The sequence below is a fragment of the Hemicordylus capensis genome, chromosome 2, assembly GCF_027244095.1.
Source record: "Hemicordylus capensis ecotype Gifberg chromosome 2, rHemCap1.1.pri, whole genome shotgun sequence".
Classification (NCBI taxonomy): Eukaryota; Metazoa; Chordata; class Lepidosauria; order Squamata; family Cordylidae; genus Hemicordylus; species Hemicordylus capensis.
In genome coordinates this window covers 217,256,600-217,277,909 of record NC_069658.1, presented here as the reverse complement: position 1 = coordinate 217,277,909, position 21,310 = coordinate 217,256,600, and the positions used below count along the sequence as shown (strand labels likewise).

The following is a 21,310-nucleotide window of genomic DNA, read 5'->3' as shown; positions in this document are numbered from 1 at the left end:
AAATAAAATGGATAATGAATTAACGAGACTTCTGGGCCCCATTTAATTCCTGTTCACATCACTGGGAATGTGATGGGGTCTCAAGCATTTCTTTCTTTTAACGTAAAATATAATAAAACTATTGGGGTGTTAGGGGTGGAGATTTCAAGGAGCTCTCTAGCGTATGTCGTGACCTAGGGCCTTTTGGAACTGTTTGGTGCCATGTTTAAGAGCTACGGGTTTCACACAGACTTCAAAAAGCACAGATCTCTTCTAATCCAGGGGGTAGATCCACCCAGCTGCTGCATAGGACATCCACCCCAAGATGCTGAGGTGGGCAGTCAGCTTTGCAAAACTTAACGGCGAGTTCAAAATGGAGCTCCTTGCCATAAGAGGTCTGAGCTCCTCATGAGCCCTCTGTTTTGCCTCATCTTCACTCAAGGTGATCAGGCTGTGTCTGGGCCAGGGATGGGACCACCATTGTGCGGAAGGTCCAAAGAATCCCTGTGGAGCTGCCCCATCCAACTTAGCCACGCGGCTTTGTTTGTGAGAAGCTTCAGCCAGCACTGATCTTTCTGCCTTTCAAGGCCGTTTCCGCATATGGCTGTGCCCCCTGCATCTGACATCAGATGTAGGGGGCGTGGCTAGGGCACCTGGGGCCGCTGGGTGGCACCCATGCCGCCGGCTTCCAATGCACCTGGTCATGCACACCTGCACGAAGGCTCTTCTGTAAAAATAAAAAAATCCCCATATGTAGAAAAGTAGACTGTCAGGGAGATACCTAGGCTGCCCCTGAGAGGCTAGTTTTCCATGTTCGGGGATTTCTTTCTTTTGTATGGAGGACATTTAGCCATGCATCAAAGTGGCACACAGGCCAGACACTGACTCTCCACCTAAGTGAGAACTAGATGTGAAATTGCTACAATTCCTTTGTGCTGCCATAGCTACAGATCCCAAACAAACAAAACCTAAGGCCAGAACGAATACAGCAGTTTCCTGTACGGAGTAGGAGAAGGACCAGAAGGCCTCCAAGGTCCCTTCAGACTCTAAATTTCTATGAAATTTGGATCTGGGAACAGCATAGATGGACTCTTTGGTTGGAGAAGAGGAGTACTTGAGCCCTCCCCCTATATTCCCCCTAGCTGGAGTTTGAGAAATATGTTGAACAGATGAAATATGTTGAACAGATTGTTATGCTTGTGTTTTAATTTTTTTAAAATCAGGGGTGTGGGGGGTGTGTGTGTGTGTGGCCTTGGGATTTTCTTAATGAAAAGAAAATATAAATTTAACAATAAATAAAATAAATAAAGGGGGTGAAGTAGCCGTGGGAAAGGGTCAAGCTCCCCTCCTACCTGCTGTTTTTCTGCTTCAAACTGAATCTTATCCCACCAATTTAAAACTTTTGGTTGAAAATCCAGGTTTTTGCTGTAGATGCATCCCAAAGATCTAGTGTCTTCTCCCACCTGAGTTTATATCCTGACTACCGTAGCACAGAATAATGGAGTGCTGGAAAGGACATAAGCACAGTCGTGCAGGATCAGGTCCAAGGCCTATCTAGGCCAGCATCCTGTTTTGCACAGTGGCCCACCAGATGCCTCTGGGAAGCCCACAGGCAAAATATGAAGGCGTGCCCTCTCTCCTGCTGTTGCTCCCCTGCAACTGGTATTGAGCAGCCTCTTGCCTCTGTGGTTGGAGGTCGCCTATAGCCACCAGACTAGTAGCCATTGATAGACCTCTCCTCCATGAATCTTGCTGGCTTATTTATTTATTTATTTATTTATTTTTCTCAGATTTGTACACTGCCCCAAACTTTCATCTCTGTGCGGTGAACAATAGCATAAAACCAGTTTAACCACCCCCAGCAGCCACCCCTTGGCCACGCGGCGGCTGGAATTTAAAAACAATAACCGAGGTTCACCGAGTGGGGCCGGGTGGGCACAGAGTGGCTGCAGGCGCCGCCCCCCCCCCCCCGGCCATTTTGAGGCCCCCCAGACTTTGGAGGCCATGGAACGGGGCCCCAAGGTCTGGGGGTTAGAGCGCCTCGCCCTTGCAGCATCCTCGACAGATGGCCCTCCGGCCTCCAGCACGGACGACAGGGCAAAAGTTGTTCTCCTCTGCTAAAAATAAGAGAATCCCCGCTTTGAAAGGTGCCTCTTTGCTGAGTTAGCAGGGGCTGTGACTTTAGCTGATCAGGCCTAACCACTAGCATCAGACTTTATCTGTTAGCCAATTTGCATTTGTCATGATCCCTAATGGAGGTATTTCAAGTGCGAACTCATATTTAAGAGAATGCCTTCTTCTTCACGAACCCCGCCGCCTATTAAGATCATCGGAGGAGGTCCAGTTGCGTTTATCACCAGCTTATTTGGTGGCGACCCCAAACCAAACCTTCTCTAGGGTAGCCCCAGGGCTCTGGAACACACTCCCAAATGAAATCAGAGCCTCCCCATCTCTGGCTGTTTTCAAGCAACTCTTGAAAAACACATCTATTTTATCAGGCTTTTAGTTTATAACTAGCTGGCCCGGGCGCAGAGCATCTGTGCCTCTAGTTCTTCCTTTTTTCTCTCCCCTCCTTCCCCGCCCCCATTCTCAGCCCTCCCCCTCCCTCTCGACTCTCCCTCTCCCCCCCCCCCGTTCTCAGCCCTCCCTCCTCCTTTCCCCTCTCCCCCCTGTTCTCTGCCCAGAGAAGCCCGAAATGGGCTTTGGGCAGTAGGCGGGCCCAAAGAAGGAGGTTTAGCCACCCTCTCCCATGCCTGCTTGGCTGTCCTCCTTGCAAGTAGGCCTGTTGGAGAAACATGTGCTTTCCCACCGGCTCACAGTGGAGGCCCCAGATTAGAGTGCGTTCCTGCTGGACCTCTCCCCTCCCCAGTCACCACTTACTCTCCCACCTGCCCGCCCACCCACCTGCCCGCCATTTTCTCTCTCTGGGCAGCCTCCTGGCCAGGCACTAGCACTGCCCACCACTTCCTCTCCCCACCCATTCACCTTTTTTTCTGGCTGCCCACCACTTTCTCTCTGCTCTGGCTGCTGCTTTCTCCTCCCCCACCCTCTGGCCACCAGTTTCACACACCCCTGCCAGCTGCCACTTTTTCTCCTCCTCCACCTGTCCTGTTTGCCTGCCTGCCCACCTGTTCACCTTTTCTTCCCTGCCGCTGCTGTTGCTTTCCTCTCCCCCTCCCAGCAGCTTACTCACGAACTCTCACGAGAGCTGCCACGCACGGGATTAACCATTGGTACGCCTTAGAGAATTATATATAGATGCTTTAGAGTTTTATTAGTGGTAATTTCATTTTGCTTTATGTGATTTAAGGTTTTGATTGGTTTAATCTGTAAACCTCCCAGAGATTTTATTGGGTGTGTTACATGAGTGTGATCAATAAATATATAACAATATGACATCGGAAGAGGTAACTCGGTGCCTTCCCCCTGCTGGTTTCCCCCCACAGGTGATTGTGTCACGGGTGGCCCGAGTGTGTAAGAATGACATGGGCGGTTCACAGCGGGTGCTGGAGAAGCAATGGAGCTCCTTTCTCAAGGCCCGCCTCAACTGCTCCGTCCCGGGGGACTCTCATTTCTACTTCAATGTTATCCAGTCGGTCACAGACATCCTGGAGCTGGACGGGCGGCCCATGGTGCTGGCGGTCTTCTCCACACCCTCCAACAGGTCAGTCGTGAGGGTTGGAGGCCTCGCTCAATTTGAACTGGGGCTCAGCCTAGAAATAGGTGTTATGTACTGCAAAAGAGAGTGCTTCTGGGCATGTGCAGAGTGTTCCTGATTCCTGTGCTGTGATTGGTTCTTGGGATTTGTCATGTTAAATATGAGGGAGCTGGTGAGTGCAAGCACCAGGTCCTGACGGCTCTTTTTCTCCCTTTGCAGCATCCCCGGCTCTGCCATCTGTGCCTTTGACATGGCCCAGATTGCCTCCGTCTTCGAGGGGCGCTTCCGGGAGCAGAAATCCCCAGAATCCATTTGGACGCCGGTGCCAGAGGAGTTGGTCCCAAAGCCAAGGTGAGCCAAATGGCACCCCTTGCTGTGTGGGAGTGCTTGGCTTGCATTTGCTAAAATTTATATTCCATTCTTAGCCTACTTTTAGCCTCGGTAGACTTACAAGATCACCCAGCAGTGTGTGTGTGTGTGTGTGTTTGTGTATACCCCTGTCGACTTTGCAATGCCTGTACCGATATGAACCAAATTGGGTACAGTTGTAGGGACACATAGGGGCACCTCAGTGGTGTAGTTTGTGATGATGTCATCCACCCTGATTCAAGATGGTGGACTCGTGAAAGTTTGAGATGCAAGTTGGAACCAATTTGGACCCAGTTTTATACAGTTGTAGGAACACATAGGGACACCTCAAAAGCATGGGTTTTGATCATGTCATCCACCCGAATTCAAGATGGCGGACGCTTGAACGCTTGAGGCACAAGTAGGCTAACTTGTGAACTGCCTAACTGATCTGGATCAAACTTAGTCCAATTATAGGGATAGTGAAAGGAAAGTAGGCGGACTAGTTCTTACTAGAACAGCTTGTTCTTTGAAGAATGCTGCATACCCAGCAGTAAAAATAACATTTGAGAACAATTACAAACAGCAACAAAAACAAGCCAGCAGCAGAAAACACAGTGATGAGCAAAAAGGAACACAGACCCATTGCAGTTGCAGAAAGAGGGAGGCAAAAGCAGCTATCACTGGCTTCCCATAAAAACTTCTCAAATCTCATGCTTTAAAGTCGACTGAACCACACAGAAGCACATTCAAGTGCCTTATACAGTTTGTTTATTTTTAATATTGCCTTGATGCGAATTCACACAATCACGTTAATGTCGGTAATCTACATTAAACCTACATTCGAATGGTTGTGTGAACCAGGCCATAGATTTGTGTGTGTAGTGTGTGTGTGTTGTATACAATTATATTATTGTCTTTGTAAAGTAAAGTGTGCCATTGAGTTGGTGTCGACTCCTGGTGACACTTTATCAAATGGTGGGCCACTGTGTGAAACAGGATGCTGGATTAGATGGGCCTTGGGCCTGATCCAGCAGGGCTGTTCTTATGTTCATGTGGATGTCTTTGGTGGAATACAGGAGAGGTTGACCATTTCTGTGCAGTATGAGATCTCCCGCGCAGTATGAGACGATGCCTTTCAGCATCTTCCTATATCGCTGCTTTCAAATATAGGTGTTTCCCATAGTCTAGGAAACAAACCAGCAGAGATTCGAACCGGCAACCTCTGGCTTGCTAGTCAAGTCATTTCCCCCACTGCTCCAATAGGTGGCCTTATTATCTTCGTAGCCTGCATAAATTTGATGATTAATTTATGCATTTATGTATGAGAAGTCTCTTTATTTCTTTTGTATGCTTTAATTGTATTAGTCTATCTGTTTCTGAAAAACATGTTTTGAAAATAATGCTCTGGTTAAAGGTACAGGGGGAAATGGCAATTTGGAGAAGGTGGGCTGACACTGAAGAGAGGCAGAGATATACGAGCATAAGAACAAAAGAACATAAGAACAGCCCTGCTGGATCAGGCCCAAGAAGGCCCATCTAGTCCAGCATCCTGTTTTGCACAGTGGCCCACCAGATGCCACTGGAAGCCACAGGCAGGAGTTGAAAGGGGCATGCCCTCTCTCCTGCTGCTACTCCCCTGCAACTGGTACTCAGAGGCATCCTGCCTTTGAGGCTGGAGGTGGCCTATAACCGACTAGTAGCCATTGATAGACCTCTACTCCATGAAGTTATCCAAACCCTTCTTTAAGCCATCCAGGTTGTTGGCTGTCACCACATCTTGTGGCAGAGAATTCCACAAGCTGATTATGTGTTGTGTGAAAAAGTACTTCCGTTTGTTGGTCCTAGATTTCCTGGCAATCGATTTCATGGGATCACCCCTAGGCAATGATCCAAGAATGCTTTCTTCCTAATCCAGCTCACTTATTTTTATTTATTTATTTTTACACTTATATCCCGCTCTTCCTCCAAATTGCTCAGAGCTCAGTACATGGTTGTTTTTATCCTCACAACAACCCTATGAAGAGGTTAGGCTGAGAGATACATGACTGGCCCAGAGTCACCCAGTGAGTTTCATGGTTGAATGGGGATTCGAACTCGGGTCTTCCTGGTCCTAGTCCAATGCACTACTTTTTTCTCTCTGGTTTCCTTTCAGGCCCGGATGTTGTGCCGCTCCTGGGATGCGCTACAATTCCTCCAGCTTTTTCCCGGACGAGATCCTCAATTTTGTCAAAACGCATCCCCTGATGGATGAATCCGTTCCCTCTCTGGGCAATGCTCCCTGGATCATCCGGACCATGACCCGGTGAGAGAGTGACATGGTTTAAAAGATGATTCCATCCTGCAAAAGTCCAATCCTTCTTTTCCCAAGATGGAATTCATGGCCGCCATTGTTTTTCAGTTATACATAACTGTGAGGCGAGCTGGTCTTGTGGTAGCAAGCATGAGTTGTCCCCTTAGCTAAGCAGGTTCCACCCTGCTTGCATATGAATGGGAGACTAGAAGTGTGAGCTCTGGAAGATATTCCCCTCTGGGGATGGAGCCGCTCTGGAAAAAGCATCTAGGTTCCCAGTTCCCTCTCGCGCATCTTCCCCAAGATAGGGCTGAGAGAGATTCCTGCCTGCAACCTTGGAGAAGCCGCTGCCAGTCTGTGAAGACAATACTGAGCTAGATGGACCTATGGTCTGACTCAGTATATGGCAGCTTCCTATGTTCCTATGTCACAGCTGGGAGAGGCATCCTAGGAGAGGCATTCCCCTATCTCAGTTACACAGTGGGGAAGGCTTCTTCTACATGGGTACATCTGCAGTTTTTATCACTTGTTATCACTGTGCAGTTGTGTCGATCCCACCGTCGGGGCGGATTAATCTTTTGGCCAGCTATAGGCAGCCAATGATTTGCCACCCCAGGGACAAGAGTAAGGGGGTTTGGCGAGGGAGGAAACTTATTTCTGTCTTTTGCCTTTAAAAATGCCGCTGTGTAGTGGCGAAGGCTCCGCCCAGCTCCCAAACCATCATAGGAGTCACGTACGTGTGCAGAGGCCCAAAATCGCCCACTCTGTCTCATTTGCGAGTAAGCCGGGCTTGAGGGAGGACCTCTTTTGCTGCCGTCCTCTAGTGCCCGATCTCACCTCCTGTGATGGTTTAGGAAGCGGGCAGAGCCTCCGCCACTACACAGTGAAAGAAAACATTTATAAAATTTTCCTCCAAGATGCTGCTCCCCAAGATTTGCCGCCATAGGTGGCTGCCTATACTGGCTATGCGGTAATTCGCCATTGCCACCATCGGGCAGTATCAGACTGAATTCGGATATGGGTCAGATCGGACTAGTGCCAATGCTTTTTCTGGTGCACAGACCTAGCGTATACCATCTGCAGTTTTTAGAAGTATGAAAGAGGGAAGGAGGTGGAGGGATGGAGAGAGGAAGACTAACTAGTATTACTCAGGAGCTGCTCTATAGGACTAGTTAATTTCACTAGGACTACTCAGGAGTAACTTAATGTGGATGTCAGCCACTAACAGTGGGCAGGGTCCAAACTAAATTAGTCATGTCTAAGGACTATTGAAATCGGTGAGACATGTTGTTGTTGTTGTTGTTGTTGTTGTTGTTATTATTATTTTTACATTTATATCCCGCTCTTCCTCCAAGGAGCCCAGAGCGGTGTACTACATACTTGAGTTTCTCTTTCACAACAACCCTGTGAAGTAGGTTAGGCTGCGAGAGAAGTGACTGGCCCAGAGTCACCCAGCTAGTTTCATGGCTGAATGGGGATTTGAACTCGGGTCTCCCTGGTCCTAGTCCAGCACTCTAACCACTACACCACGCTGGCTCACAGCTAACTTAAATCCCATTAATTTCAAGGGGACTTGTAGTTGTAATAATAACAATAACAACAAGAATAATAAATGATTTATTCATATGGCTGCCCCATAACACATTGTTCTCTGGATGATGATGATGATGATGATGATGAATTCGATTTCTATACCACCCGTCTCAGGGTGGTTTACACAGAGAAATAACAAATAAATAAGATGGATCCCTGCCCCCAAAGAGCTCACAATCTAAAAAGAAACATGAGATACACACCAGCAACTGTCACTGGAAGTACTGTGCTGAGGGGTGGATAGGGCCAGTTACTCTCCCCCTGTTAAATAAAGAGAATCACCACAAAACAGTAAGATATACAATTAAACATACATTAAAACAAAACAGTACCAGCAATATGACTAAAAAGACAACAGGTTTTAAAAACATTTTAAAAGCATTTCAAAGCATTTCAAAAGCCTGGGTGAAGAAGAAAGTTTTGGCATAGTGATGGTGCCAAGCGAGCCTCACTAGGGAAGCCCTTCAGTAAATAGGGTGCCACCGCCAAAAAGGCCCTCTCCCTAAGTGCCAGGTACCTCACCTCATTTGGCAGCGGGACTCGGAGCAGGGCTTCTGTAGATGATCTTTAAGGTCTGGGCAAGATATTCTTTCAGGTAATCCAGCCCCTCCAAGCCATGACTAACTTAGTCTGGGGATTGCCCTAAACAACATCTTTTTTGCTTTTCTTTTTTAAACTTAAAATGTGCTGACTCATCCGTTCAGGGCCACTTTATCAAATGGTTTTTCAGTCAGTTGGTCTAACTGACTGAACCATTGCACGCCTAGTTCTGATGTACATAAAACATATTTTGCTAAGTTGTTGCGTGCATGGTGGTTCTGGGCGCTTGCTGGTGCGCAGAAGGGCCAGGGAGACGAGCAGTTTCATTAATTTCCTCAGCACTACAGCCAAGACGATCTGGTTCTAATTAAATCTGTCTTAATTGCTGCTTTATGAGAAATTAATCAAGCGTCTTTCCCATTGTCTCTCTGGCCAGAAATTCACACCAGAAGATCTTGGGGCAGGGGGGTGGGATGCTTTTCAGACAGGGCCTAGCAAAATCTCTCCCCAGGATTCTGGCAAAGGGTGCAGGACCTCAACTGTGTAGGAATGCCCTGTTCGCACTTGATCACCAGCTTGTTGTGGTTGTGCACCAAAGGAAGATGCCATTTCAGGAGCCGTGGAGGGACCAATTTCCAGTTGCAAACCACTCTCTGGTGCTCTTCTGCACACATCTGGCCCCCACCCTGTGGTCCTGGCGAAGCTTCTTATGCAAAACAGCTGGAATTAACTGGTGGAGATAATTACAGATTTAATGAGACAACAGAAAACTTTTCTCTAATTGACTTTTTCCCCTCCTCCCAAAGGGGTCCTTCCACAATCCGTGCATTCATCTGACTGGCTTGTCACTGTGTTAAATCCGCCTGTCCCTTTAACCAGCCACAACGTCTCTCTCCCACTGTGCTGATGTGGATTTCACTCTTTGTTTTCCCCTGGAGCTTTCCCTTACAGCAGGCTTTGCCATGGGTTTACTACAAGTTCAAATTTGCCCCCAAAAACCGATGCCAAAAGATGGATTTTTTTAACCCGGACATAAATTGGGATAGGCTCTAACACATAATAAGAAACCGGAATCATGTGTTAAGTGTTCCCCAATATCTCGCATGGACTTTGGCACGAATCCAGGTGATGTGCGAACGCATACCGTCCATTCCAAGCTAAAAGCCCCGTCTGGAAATGCTCCTGGTGCACTGGAATCATGGGATTTTAGAGTGGGAGGGAACCTTGGAGGTCTTCTAGACCAGGGATTCTCAACGTGTGGGTCCCCAGATGTTATTGGACTTTAACTCCCATAATCCCCAGCCAAAGGCCACTGGGGCTTGGTATTATCGGAGTTGAAGTCCACTAACCTCTGGGGACCCAAAGCTGAGAATCCCTGTTCTAGACCAACCCCCTGCTCAGTACAGGAAAGGGTCACAGCATCCCTGACAGATGACCATCCAACCTCTGTTTGAAAACCTCCAGCAAAGGAGAGCCCACCACTGCATGAGGCAGAGTGTCCCACTGTCACTCAGCTCTTAGGAAATTCGTCCTAATGTCTAGCCTAAATCTGCCTCTTGTAATTTCAACTCCTGGCTTCTAGTCCTGCCCTCAGATGCAGCAGAGAACAAGTCCACTCCTCCTTCTGGGTGGCAGCCTTTCAGATATTTGAAGACAATGGTCACATCTCGCTGCTCTTCTCTTCTCCAGACTAAGCATGCCCACCTGCCTCAACTGTCCCTCGTAGGACTTGTTTCAGACCCCCTCACCAGCTTGGATTCAGTTTATCAATGTCGTCCTTAAAATGTTGGGCTTAGAACTGGACCCTGAACTCCAAGGAAGGTGGAAAATAGGGTGACAGATTACTTATTTATTTTATTTTATTTATTTTTACATTTTATATACTTGTCATGATCTGGACACACAATGCCTCTGTTAATTGTAGATTGTATTCACTTTTTTAGCTGCTGCAGCACAAGGTTGGCTTATTTTCAACTTGTTTCCTGCGAAGACGCCTTGGTCCCTTTCCCATTTTTTTGCTGCCAAGTCAGGTCTCTCCCATCATGGACGTTTGCATTTGATTTTTCTTACCCAAATGCAGGACCATACATTTGTCTCTGTTGTATTTAACCTTTTTTTATTTTGGCCCAATGTCCGAGTAATTTGAATCTTGATTCTGTCTGGATCCTTGCAGAGAAGGTACTACATAAGAACATAAGAACATAACAGAGAAACTCCCTTTCAGCCTTTAAGATTAGGAGAGGAGAGCTGGTCTTGTGGTAGCAAGCATGACTTGTCCCCTTAGCTAAGCAGGGTCTGCCCTGGTTGCATATGAATGGGAGACTTGATGTGTGAGCACTGCAAGATATTCCCCTCAGGGGATGAAGCCGCTCTGGGAAGAGCAGAAGGTTTCAAGTTCCCTCCCTGGCTTCTCCAAGATAGGGCTGGGAGAGATTCCTGCCTGCAACCTTGGAGAAGCCACTGCCAGTCTGTGAAGACAATACTGAGCTAGATAGACCAACGGTCTGACTCAGTATATGGCAGTTTCCTATGTTTCCTAAGATCTTATTAAAGACGTTTCTTTTCCACCAGGTGTTTACCCTTTAAATCTCTCTCTCTCTCTCTCTCTCTCTCTCTCTTTCTCTCTCTCTCTCTCACACACACACACACACACACACACACACAATCTCGGACGCTGTTCTTGCCTGTACACCATCTGAGTCTGTGGATTGCGCAATATATTAAATCTTTTAATAAATAAATACATAAATTGTGAGGGCAAGATGGAATGAGAAGAATGCAGTGGCACATGCGCATTGGTTGAAGCAGCCAGAAGTGGTTGGAATTTTTACTGCACTTACAATGGGAGACAAGACAGAATTTATTCTCAATAATTATAACATGTTTATAGATAAGTTGCAAGAGTTCTATGCAAAAGAACAAAAGAAGGCTAAATCTGAAATTAAGAACATAAGAACAGCCCTGCTGGATCAGGCCCAAGGCTAATCTAGTCCAGCATCCCATTTCACACAGTGGTCCACCAGATGCCTCTGTGAAGCCGACAGGAAAGAGGGGAGGGCATGCCCTCTCTCCTGCTGTTGCTCCCCTGCAACTGGTATGTAGAGGCATCTTGCCTCTGAGTCTGGAGGTAGCCTATAGCCATCCGGACTAGTAGCCATTGATAGACCTGTGCTCGATGAATTTCTCTAAGCCCCACTTAGCCATCCAAGCTGGTGGCCATTACCACAACCCATGGTGAATCAGTTTTTATCCCATACTTCTTCCAAAGAGGACAAGGTGGCCTAACCCTCTCCCCACTGATTGTTATCCTCACAACAGCCCTGTGAGGTAGGCTAGGCTCAGAGAGATAGTGACCAGCCAGAGTTCACCCGTCAGCTTTGCAGCTGACTACAGGATTTGAACCTGGGTCTCTCTTAACATTTGAAGTGTGCCATTCCAACCCTGCTACACTCCATTGGATTGCCATCAGGTTGTTTATCCTTCTCTGCAGGACAGCAAGGAGGCAGCTCGCCCGTCTGTGGACAAATGCTTTTTATTTTCCCTTATTTCGGAAATAACTATTTGCACTTAATCTAAGAATCTCTCTTCTCCTGGGCAGGCATCAGCTGCGGAAGATTGTGGTGGACCCTGCAGCCGGGCCCGGGAGGAATCATACGGTGGTCTTCTTGGGCTCTGACACTGGGACGGTGCTCAAGTTCCTGATCCGAGCCAACGTCAGCGCCGGCTCCTCGACGGTCAAAGCCAGCAGCCAGAGCCTGCTCCTGGAAGAGTTTGAGACCTACCCCACTGAGAAGTAAGTGGAAGAACTCCCTGCTTCGTCAGTGTCACTGGAAGCAGAAAGAAGTTGGCTTCTTGTGTGGGAACAGGCAGCCCCCTCCCCAGGGCCCAGAGCCATGCTGGATTGGAACCATAGTGGGTAGACCATGCCTTCTGGGGAGGATACAACCCCAACGCCTCTCTTCTTTTAGAAACTGAGCATTTCAGAGTGGCGCTGTTCTGTGTGTGCATGGAAATGGGCTACTTTTCCATTCCACACGGGAAAGAGCTCTGCGTGACTCTGGCATTTGCATGCTGTTGTGCCCATAGGATATGTTCCAAAAAAGATGCTTGTTTTACCTCTTTATTCCTCAAGCTGTGGTTTTTATCTTTCCCCAGATGCGGCAAGGACAATGTGGATGAACGGAAACTCCTGGGCATGGAACTGGACAAAGCCACGGGCTCCCTGCTGCTGGCCTTTCCTCCCTGCGTGGTGCGGGCCCCCGTGGCCAGATGCCATCAACATTCAGGCTGCATGAAGTGAGTCCTGGTTTATCCTCTTCGGAGTGTAGGGCAGAGAATTGTAGAATGTTACTGTCCAGAGTACCCTCAGAGGTCATCTAGTCCAGCCCCTTCTCAGTGCAGGAATCTGTTGCAGCATCCCTGACAGGTGGCTGTCCAGCCTCTGCTTGGAAACCTCCAGTGTAGAGCCCACCACTGCATGAGGCAGGCTGTTCCACTGTCCAACAGCTCTTATAGTTTGGAAGTTAGGAATCAGGATTGTATTATAATGCTGTGGATTGCCCCGAATTAGATGACTTCTCATACCTCAGTATTCAGACTAGCCATAAGCTATATCAGGAAACTGCAGGTCATGCAAAGCTCCAGCTGAGGACATACAACTGGCTTAAATAATATTCATTCATTCATTCATTCGATTTCTATACCGCCCTTGCAACAAATGGCTCAGGGCGGTTTACACAGAGAAATAATAAATAAATAAGATAAACAAGATGGATCCCTGTCCCCAAAGGGCTTACAGTCTAAAAAGAAACACAAGATAGACACCAGCAACAGTCACTGAAAGTACTGTGCTGGGGGTGGATAGGGCCAGTTACTCTCCCCCTGCTAAATAAAGAGAATCACCACGTTAAAAAGTGCCTCTTTGCCAAGTTAGCAGGGGTAATATTAAATAGTAAATTTAAAAAATTAAAAAAACACGATTCTTGTGTTCTGAGAATCGGAACACAAGTACGATTCTCACTCAGGGTATTGTGTGTGACAACAATAAATACATGAAAAGAACTTGTGAGACAAAGCTTCCTCAAAAATACTAGAGTGTTTGCATAGCACATAGTTGTCAGAGGGGCCTTTGCACTATGTGCCCCTTTAGCCTCTCTCTGTTGAGAGTGGACAGGGCCTTCCCCCCACAACTCTGGAATGCTCTCCCAGTTAATGTCCCCTTTGACATCTGTGGCTGCTTTTAAAAAACCAACTGAAGACCTTTTTATTTGTTCAGGCTTTTACCCCTTAGGTAAAAGCTTTCTCTGCTTTCTTGCTTGTTTGTCTTTTTAATGGGGTTTTTTTTTGGGGGGGGTATGGTTTTTATTGTTTAACTGATTTTACGGATGTCTTATGAAAGGCGGTATAAAAACTGAAAGAATTAATGAATGGATGAATGAATGAATGGCTTCTGATACAACTTATAGAGGCATAAACCCAGACAAAGCTTAAGCCATCAGCTGAACACTGATTACAAAGGGCTTTGTCTGAAAAGTAATTTCAAGGAGTGTTAGTTCAAGGAGCATAACGCTAATTACAAATTTGGAAGAGTTACTGAGGTGCCAGAAGGTAACCGAACGGTGCATTTGCACATAGAGTTGGCCCTTGTTATTTGTGGTGGTTCTGTTCCTGCCTGTTTCTGCAGATAATGAAACCGCGAATAAAGAGACCTCCAAATACCAGTTGCAGAGGAGCATTAGAGAAGGGATGCCTTCATCACCTGCTTGGGGGCTTCCCTGAGGCATCACAGTGGCCTTTAATGATTACTGAAATGACTTTAAACTGGTTTTAATTTTGTTTTTAATATTTCTTTGGTTTTTATCTGTTTTTCTATTTGAACTGCCTAGAGCCATCTGGGTGAAGCGGTAGAAAAATCTAATTAATTAATTAAAAGTCTGGTAGGCCACTGTGGGAAACAGGTTGCTGGACTAGATAAGCCTTGGACCTGACGCAGCGGGGCTGTTATGTTCTTAAATCCTCAAATGCTTGGGGGAGGGGGCCTTCCATGAAGCAGAGAACACTAACTAGATAGCTCTGTCCTTAAGCACAAGAATCTTGAAAAATACTGGATTGCAGGTTATTGGTTATATCAAGGGTTCCCAACCTGTGGTACTCCAGATGCTGCTGAACAACAACTCCCATCACCCCCCACCACAATAAAATTGTGGCGGGGATATTGGGAGTTGTAGTTAGGGGTGTGCAAGCCGGCTCGGTTTGACCCGGGCTCGGCTTGAGCCGGGTTCGGCATCAAGCTGGCTTGGCTCGATGGGTTCAGAGTCGAACTGGACTGGCCCAAGCCGGCCCAGGTCCAAACCAAATCGGGCCAGGTTCAAAAGAAGCCAGTTCGGAACTCTTCTGGTTAAGGGGATCCGGTGAAGATTCTACTTTACAAGTAAAGGGGGCTCTCAGCTTGGAACATAGGAAGCTGCCATATACTGAGTCAGACTATGGGTCCATCTAGCTCAGTATTGTCTACATAGACTGGCAGCAGCTTCTCCAAGGTTGCAGGCAGGAATCTCTCTCAGCCCTATCTTGGAGATGCTGCCAGGGAGGGAACTTGGAACCTAGATGCTCTTCCCAGAGCGGCTCCATCCCATGATGGAAATATCTTACAGTGCTCGCACTTCTAGTCTCCCATTCATATGCAACCAGGGTGGACCCTACTTAGCTAAGGGGACAAGTCATGCTTGCTACCACAAGACCAGCTCTCCTCTCCTAAGGTTCAGGGGCGGGAGAGAAGTAAATAGCTACTTACAAGTGCCACCGCCGGTTGTCAGTGTGGTGGCGGTGACTTCCACCCATACTGGCCCAGTTTGGGCCTTCCTTGGCCCAATCCAAGCGTCTGCACATGGAATAGGAGGAGGCCGGTGAGGGGGGAGCCACCATCGTCCTCGCCGCCACCCCCGTGGCCAGCGGCACTTTTAAGTAGCTATTTTCTTCCCTCCTGCCCCCTCTACGCTTAGGACATCCCCTCTTCCCCTTTACTGGTAAGGGAGTATCCTCACCAGATTTCCCTTTACTAGTAGAGCCCTCAGCCGGCCAAACCAGGTCTGATTCGACTGGGGTCAAAACTGGGATGGATCAGCTTGGATCCAATCCAGATTCATGCCGAACCAGCAAAACCAGTTTTGTGCACATCCTTAGTTGTAGTTCAGCAAAATCTGGGGTACAGGTTGGGAACTCCTGAGCTATAGGGAAGATCTTCATCTTGTAGGCCAAGGCTGAAGGCGAAAGGGGGTGATTTTACTTCATTTTCCATGACAATAATTAATATTAATAATTAAAGAATGTAAGAAAACCGTATAAACAGCCCTCTCCTGGCACAGATGTGTCCCTCTGGATGTTTTGCCTACCACGGTCTTCATTATGGCCGTATTTGGAGGACAGAGCGAGGTGTGCTGTCTGTGCGGTGGAAGCCAATTTCCATAGGCGGCTGCAGGCCATCCTGCTCCACTGTGATATTAAAGCCATTTGTCACCCACTGTGGGGGCCTCCACCCGCCGCAGTGCCGGCGACATTTCCTCGCCTAATTGCTGGGGACAGCGACGCCATTCCTCACAACTCCTCCGTTTAATACCAGGCCCTCAGAGGGATCGGCAGGGAAAACGTAAAACACAACAGAAAAACTGAGCAAAAAGGCTCGCAGAACGAAAGGTCAGCGCCTGGAGGTTTGGTCCGGCAGATGAACCATCCAAACGGCACGTGGGAAAGCCAGGAGGGCAGGTCCTCGGACTCTCATTGGAGTGGTTGAACATTAGGAACCTAGAAAGTGGCCATATATTGAGTCAGACCTTTGGTCCAACTCTCTCAGTATTGTCTACACAGACTGGCAGCAGCTTCTCCAAGGTTGTAGGCAGGAGTCTCTCTCAGCCCTATCTGGAGAAGCTGCCAAGCAGGGAATTTGGAACCTTCTGCCTGCAAGTACGCAGATGCTCTTCCCAGAGCGGCCCCATCCCCCAAGGGGAATATCTTACAGTGCTCTTACATGTAGTCTCCCAGTCAAATGCAAACCAGAGCAGATCCTGCTTAGTAAAGGGGACAACTCATGCTCACTACCACAAGACCAGCTCAGCTGGGGGACCATAAGGAGAATTAGGAAGGGGCACCTACTTTGGACAACTATAGCCTTTGTCTTTCTCATGTACAACAGAGGACTGCAGAAAGAAAACTCAACTGCCAGAAAATTCAGAAAACCCACCTGGAGCATTTCCAGACAGGGCTTTTCGCTCACTTCTTCCCCGGAGTGGAGGGTGTACGTTCATATATTGGCCAGATTTACTCCAAAGTCTCTGCGAGCTATTGGGAAGCACTCCAGACATGATTCGGGTTTTTCGTTGTGCATTAGAACCTAGCCCAGTTTATGTCCAGGATTTTTTTAAAAAGCTACTCTTTGCATCAGTTTTGGGGAGCAAATTCGAACTCACAGTAAAGCCCCACAATAAACCCTGCGGTAAAGCCGACTGTCTGGAAATGTTCCTGCAGTCCTCCATATCCCTCTCCACTGCCATTTCTCTCTGATTCCCTGAAGAAGCTGTTAGCTTCCATAGGTTCCATAGAAAGCTGCCTTTTACTGATTCAGGTCCTTGGCCTGCCTAGCTTAGCATTGTCTACACCAGGGATTCCCAACCGTCTCTTAACAAGTGCCCCACTTCCGCTGCAGACCTTCAGCTCAGGTACCCCCTCGGAGATTGTGTGCGTGCACAAAATCAAACACACAACTGTAAACACACACATTTAAATGTTCCAGCTAGGGTGACAGCCACACCCAGCACCACCACCGAAATAAAAGAACATGGCCACAATCAATATTATGATCTGCTTGTAATGAGGGACTTACCAAAGGCTCCCCCAACCAAGATTACCCTTCATCCACCCACAACCAAAGAGTACTAATTTATGAATATTTCCATACTACTTTTCAAAAAAAAAAGAGTGGAGGGAGAGGAGAATTGGCCACCCACATGACTGCTGGCTCTGTCGCGTAGCCGGTGCAGGCTGTGGGGATCGGGGGCTGCACGGCCCCCAGAAAGTCCAGGATGCCCCACGCAAATGCGTGGGGCACCCTGGAGTGACCCCCCCAGGGCCGAGAGACTTGTTTCAGCCTCCCGGCAGGGGTCTCCTCATGTGTTGCCCTGGCACGGAGCCGCGCCACAGCAATACACGATCAAATAGATGGGGTTAGCGGAGCGCTTGCTCCGCTAACCTCGTCTAAGGAGAGGGGTATTCAAGCGGGTTACCCTCTTTGGAGAAACCGGGCTCGGCTGTGAGCCTGGTGGTTCTCACGCTCGGCCGCAATCGGGCTAGGCTCCCTTAGCCTGATTTTGGCCGATTGTGAGAATCGCCTCGCTGTATGCTTCCGGCCGCTCTGCCTCCGAGTCAGCCCGCCCACTGACCCACTGCCAACCAATAGCAAGCAGGCTGTGCACATCACTGACCGAACTCGCAGTGAACCGAGCTCTGTCAGAAGGACACGGGGCCAGATGTGGAGTAGGGGTATGCACAGATCCCATTCTGGGCAGTTCGGTTCGAATTCAAACTGCTGGTCCGCAAACCAGTTCATTACATTTCGGCATTCAAATTGGCACAAATCAGCCGTTCGATTTGTGCACTCGAACTGGGTCGAGCCGGTTTGGCCCGGTTTAGGATGCTTGTAAAGGGGAATCCAGTAAGTCTCTTTGCTCACGTAGCAAGGGGGAAATTTTTACATCAGGGGAAAAAAGAAAAAGATGGTTCCCTGACCCCAAAGGACATCCATTGCCAATGAACCCTACTAATCTCTCTCTCCCTCTCAGAAGTTGTTTGGGGAGCCGGGACCCATACTGCGGCTGGACTCCCGAAGGCTCCTGTATATTCCTGGAACCAAGCACCAGGTAAGTGCATATGGTACAAAGCCCGCCCTTGGTGGTGGGGGGAGATACTGTAGGTGAGAAAGGATGGTTGGGGAATGACCTCTGTTTCTCCTTAAAATGCATTAACATAGTGGACATTTTTGGAACACCTTTAGATAGAGGGCTGGAAGGGACCTTCAGAGGTCATCCCGCTTTCCCCTCCTGGCTTGTGGATTGTGCGCACTTAACACCTTCACGTCAGTTCTTTTAATGTCCGCTCTCTCTCGGTCCTCCTGCAGGGTTGCATTTGAGCAAGACATCATTGGGGGCAGGACCTCTCATCTTGGGGACTGTGAAGGTATGTGCTTCTCCATCACTGGGGCTCCGTGGGTCAGGTGAAGCATAGCAGCAGAGTTGTAAACCAAGAAGTGATCAGTGCATTGCTTGCCTCTGCCGTGAATAGGCCCTATGGCTGCTAGGCAGGCCATGGTTCTCTGCCTCCACCACCCCACTAGGGCTGTACAAAACTGGCCAGGCCAGATCAGTTCGCATCCGGGCTAGATTTGAACCAACTCAGCCTGGCTTGGTTTTGGCACCAGTCAAACCAGTTCAAACCGGTTCAGAGCTCTACTGGTAAAGAGGAATCCAGTGAGGATTCCCTTTTACCAGTAAAGGGGCTGGGGGGCTTCCCTAAACCTAGAGGTGGTGGGAGGGGAGGGAGTTAGTACTTTCAAGTCATGGTGGCAGCGGATCTTCCTCCTACACACACACACCGCCAGCCTCTCCCAGAGTACCCTGGGCCTCTGAGCATGTGGGGGGGGGCATTTTAGTGACCTCTGCACATGCTCAGAGGCATTTGCATGACCACACAAATTGCACGATCATGCAAATGGCCTCCACACATGCGAGGAGGTCACTAAAATGGCCCCCGCACGTGCACAAAGGCTGGAAGCAGGACACCGCCCACTCAGGCTACTCTGAGTGAAGCTGGTGGGGGTTGGAAGAGCTACTGCACACACACACACACACACACACACACACACACACACTGCCACCGCTGGGACTCACTCTCCTCTCACCCGCCCTAGGTATAAGGAAGCTCCCCTGCCCCTTTACTGGTAAAGGAGAATCCTAGCCAGATTCCCCTGTACCAGTAGAGCTCTGAACCGGCTCACTTCAGACTAGGCCCGGTTCGCTTCGAACTTGGACCGGCCTAGGCTGGTCCGATTCAACCCCGAACCTGCGAGCCAAGCCGGTTCGACATTGAGGGTTGAACCAAGCCAGCTTCCACACCCCCTACTCACCACAATAGGGAGACTGAGGGAAGCCTGCATTCCACACCAAGAACATCTGGATTCTGCAACCTGAATATATTCTGCAAATTGCACACTTCTGCATATGTTTTCATAAGAACAGCCCTGCTATATCAGGCCCAAGGCCCATCTAGTCCAGCATCCAGTTTCACACAGTGGCCCAGCAGATGCTGCCGGAAGCCACAGGCAGGAGTTGAGAGCATGCCCTCCCTCCTGCTTTTACTCCCCTGCAACTGGTACTCACTCAGAGGCATCCTGCCTTTGAGGCTGGAGGTGGCCCACAGCCCTCCGACTAGTAGCCGTTGATAGACCTCTCCTCCATGAAGTGATCCAAACCCCTCTTAAAGCCATCCAGGTTGTTGGCTGTCACCACATCTGGTGGCAGAGAATTCCACTAGTTGATTATGCGTTGTGTGAAAAAGTACTTCCATTTGCTGGTCCTAGATTTTCTGGCAATCAGTTTAATGGGATGACCTCTGGTTCTAGTGTTATGGGAGAGGGAGAAGAATTTCTCTCTCTCCACTTTCTCCACACCATGCATGATTTTATCGACCTCTATATGTCTCCCTGCAGTCGTCCTTTTTCTAAACTAAAAAGCCCCAGGTGTTGTAGCCTTGCCTCATAAGAAAGGTGCTCTAGGCCCCTGATCCGCTTGGTTGCCCTCTTCTGTACCTTTTCCAGTTCTACAATGTCCTTCTACAATGTTCATATCTATATATTTATTTCTCCTACACATACCCGTCGCTAATTCCATGTGTGGTAGCTCTCGCAAGAGCAGCTGCCTTGGGGATAGCGACGGGGATGGGGAGATAATGGCGGTGGCAGCTGGTCAGCTGGAGGCAGTGGCTGTGGGCCAGCCCAGCCAGCGGTAAACAGGAGGCAGCGGCGGGCAGCCCGCCGCTGGGAGGAAGAGGCAGGCCAGCCCTGGACGGCCAGCAGGAACAGGAGGTGGCAGCAGGAGACCTGGCCGCCGGGAGGAGGAGGTGGCAGCGGCGGGCTGGGCCAACCCGACCCAGCCGTTGGGAGGAGGAGGCCACTAACGAGAGTGGGTGGGAGGAGGTGGCAGGCTGGCTTTCCGGCCGGCCCGCAAGCCAGAAAGCACAGGGTGGGAGGTAGAGGAAGCGGGCCTGCTGATCCGCCAGAAAGTACAGCGGGGGCAGAAGCGGGGGAAGCAGCCGGTCGACCAGAAAGCTGGGCATGTCACTGGGGTGGGGGGGACAGCATTTGCATAGAATTTGCATGCTTTTCACAGAAAAATTTACTATGCAGATTTTTCTGTTGCCCTTTATAGATTATGATCTAATTTGGCCTGTTATTTTTATTATATATTTAGTCATATTTGGTAATATTTAGAGCCACTTTAGCAAGGGTGGTATACACATCAAATAAATAAATAACTACCTTATACACTTCCCATGCTTTTATCTCAAAGTTTTTCGAGTAATCGAACTGAAATATTTGATGGAGGGAAGTGTGGAAATCAATAAAAACACTTAAGGGGGCTTAAACGTTATGCTGAAATGAATTCACAGCTTGATGTGGAAAGACATGTTTTTTTACTGGAATGCTCAATAAAATATATGCATACTCTCTCGCATGCTTTTTAGGGATAATCACTTGGGGGGAAAACACCAATTACGACTTTGAAATTGCAAAGATTGTCTAACATTGCGTGGACATCCATTCATTGTTACTAATGGATTTCAGAAAATGACGCATT

General features: G+C 48.5%; 1 protein-coding gene and 1 long non-coding RNA gene across 6 annotated transcripts in view; one reads left to right on the top strand and one right to left on the bottom strand.

The window, feature by feature from the left end:
- Positions 1-21,310, top strand: part of SEMA6B (semaphorin 6B) — a 261,480-nt gene that overhangs the window by 230,659 nt on the left and 9,511 nt on the right. For all 5 annotated transcript variants that reach the window (XM_053294577.1, XM_053294579.1, XM_053294576.1 and 2 more), the window contains 7 exons: positions 3,426-3,643; positions 3,857-3,988; positions 6,141-6,290; positions 12,010-12,204; positions 12,567-12,707; positions 18,242-18,319; positions 18,577-18,635. In XM_053294577.1, the coding sequence (XP_053150552.1) occupies positions 3,426-3,643; positions 3,857-3,988; positions 6,141-6,290; positions 12,010-12,204; positions 12,567-12,707; positions 18,242-18,319; positions 18,577-18,635 (973 nt within the window). The remainder of the gene's footprint in view (positions 1-3,425; positions 3,644-3,856; positions 3,989-6,140; positions 6,291-12,009; positions 12,205-12,566; positions 12,708-18,241; positions 18,320-18,576; positions 18,636-21,310) is intronic.
- LOC128344459 (uncharacterized) overlaps positions 7,880-21,310 on the bottom strand; it is a 52,718-nt gene continuing 39,287 nt past the window's right edge. The window contains exon 3 of the long non-coding RNA XR_008315865.1: positions 7,880-9,141. This is a non-coding gene — a long non-coding RNA (uncharacterized LOC128344459). The remainder of the gene's footprint in view (positions 9,142-21,310) is intronic.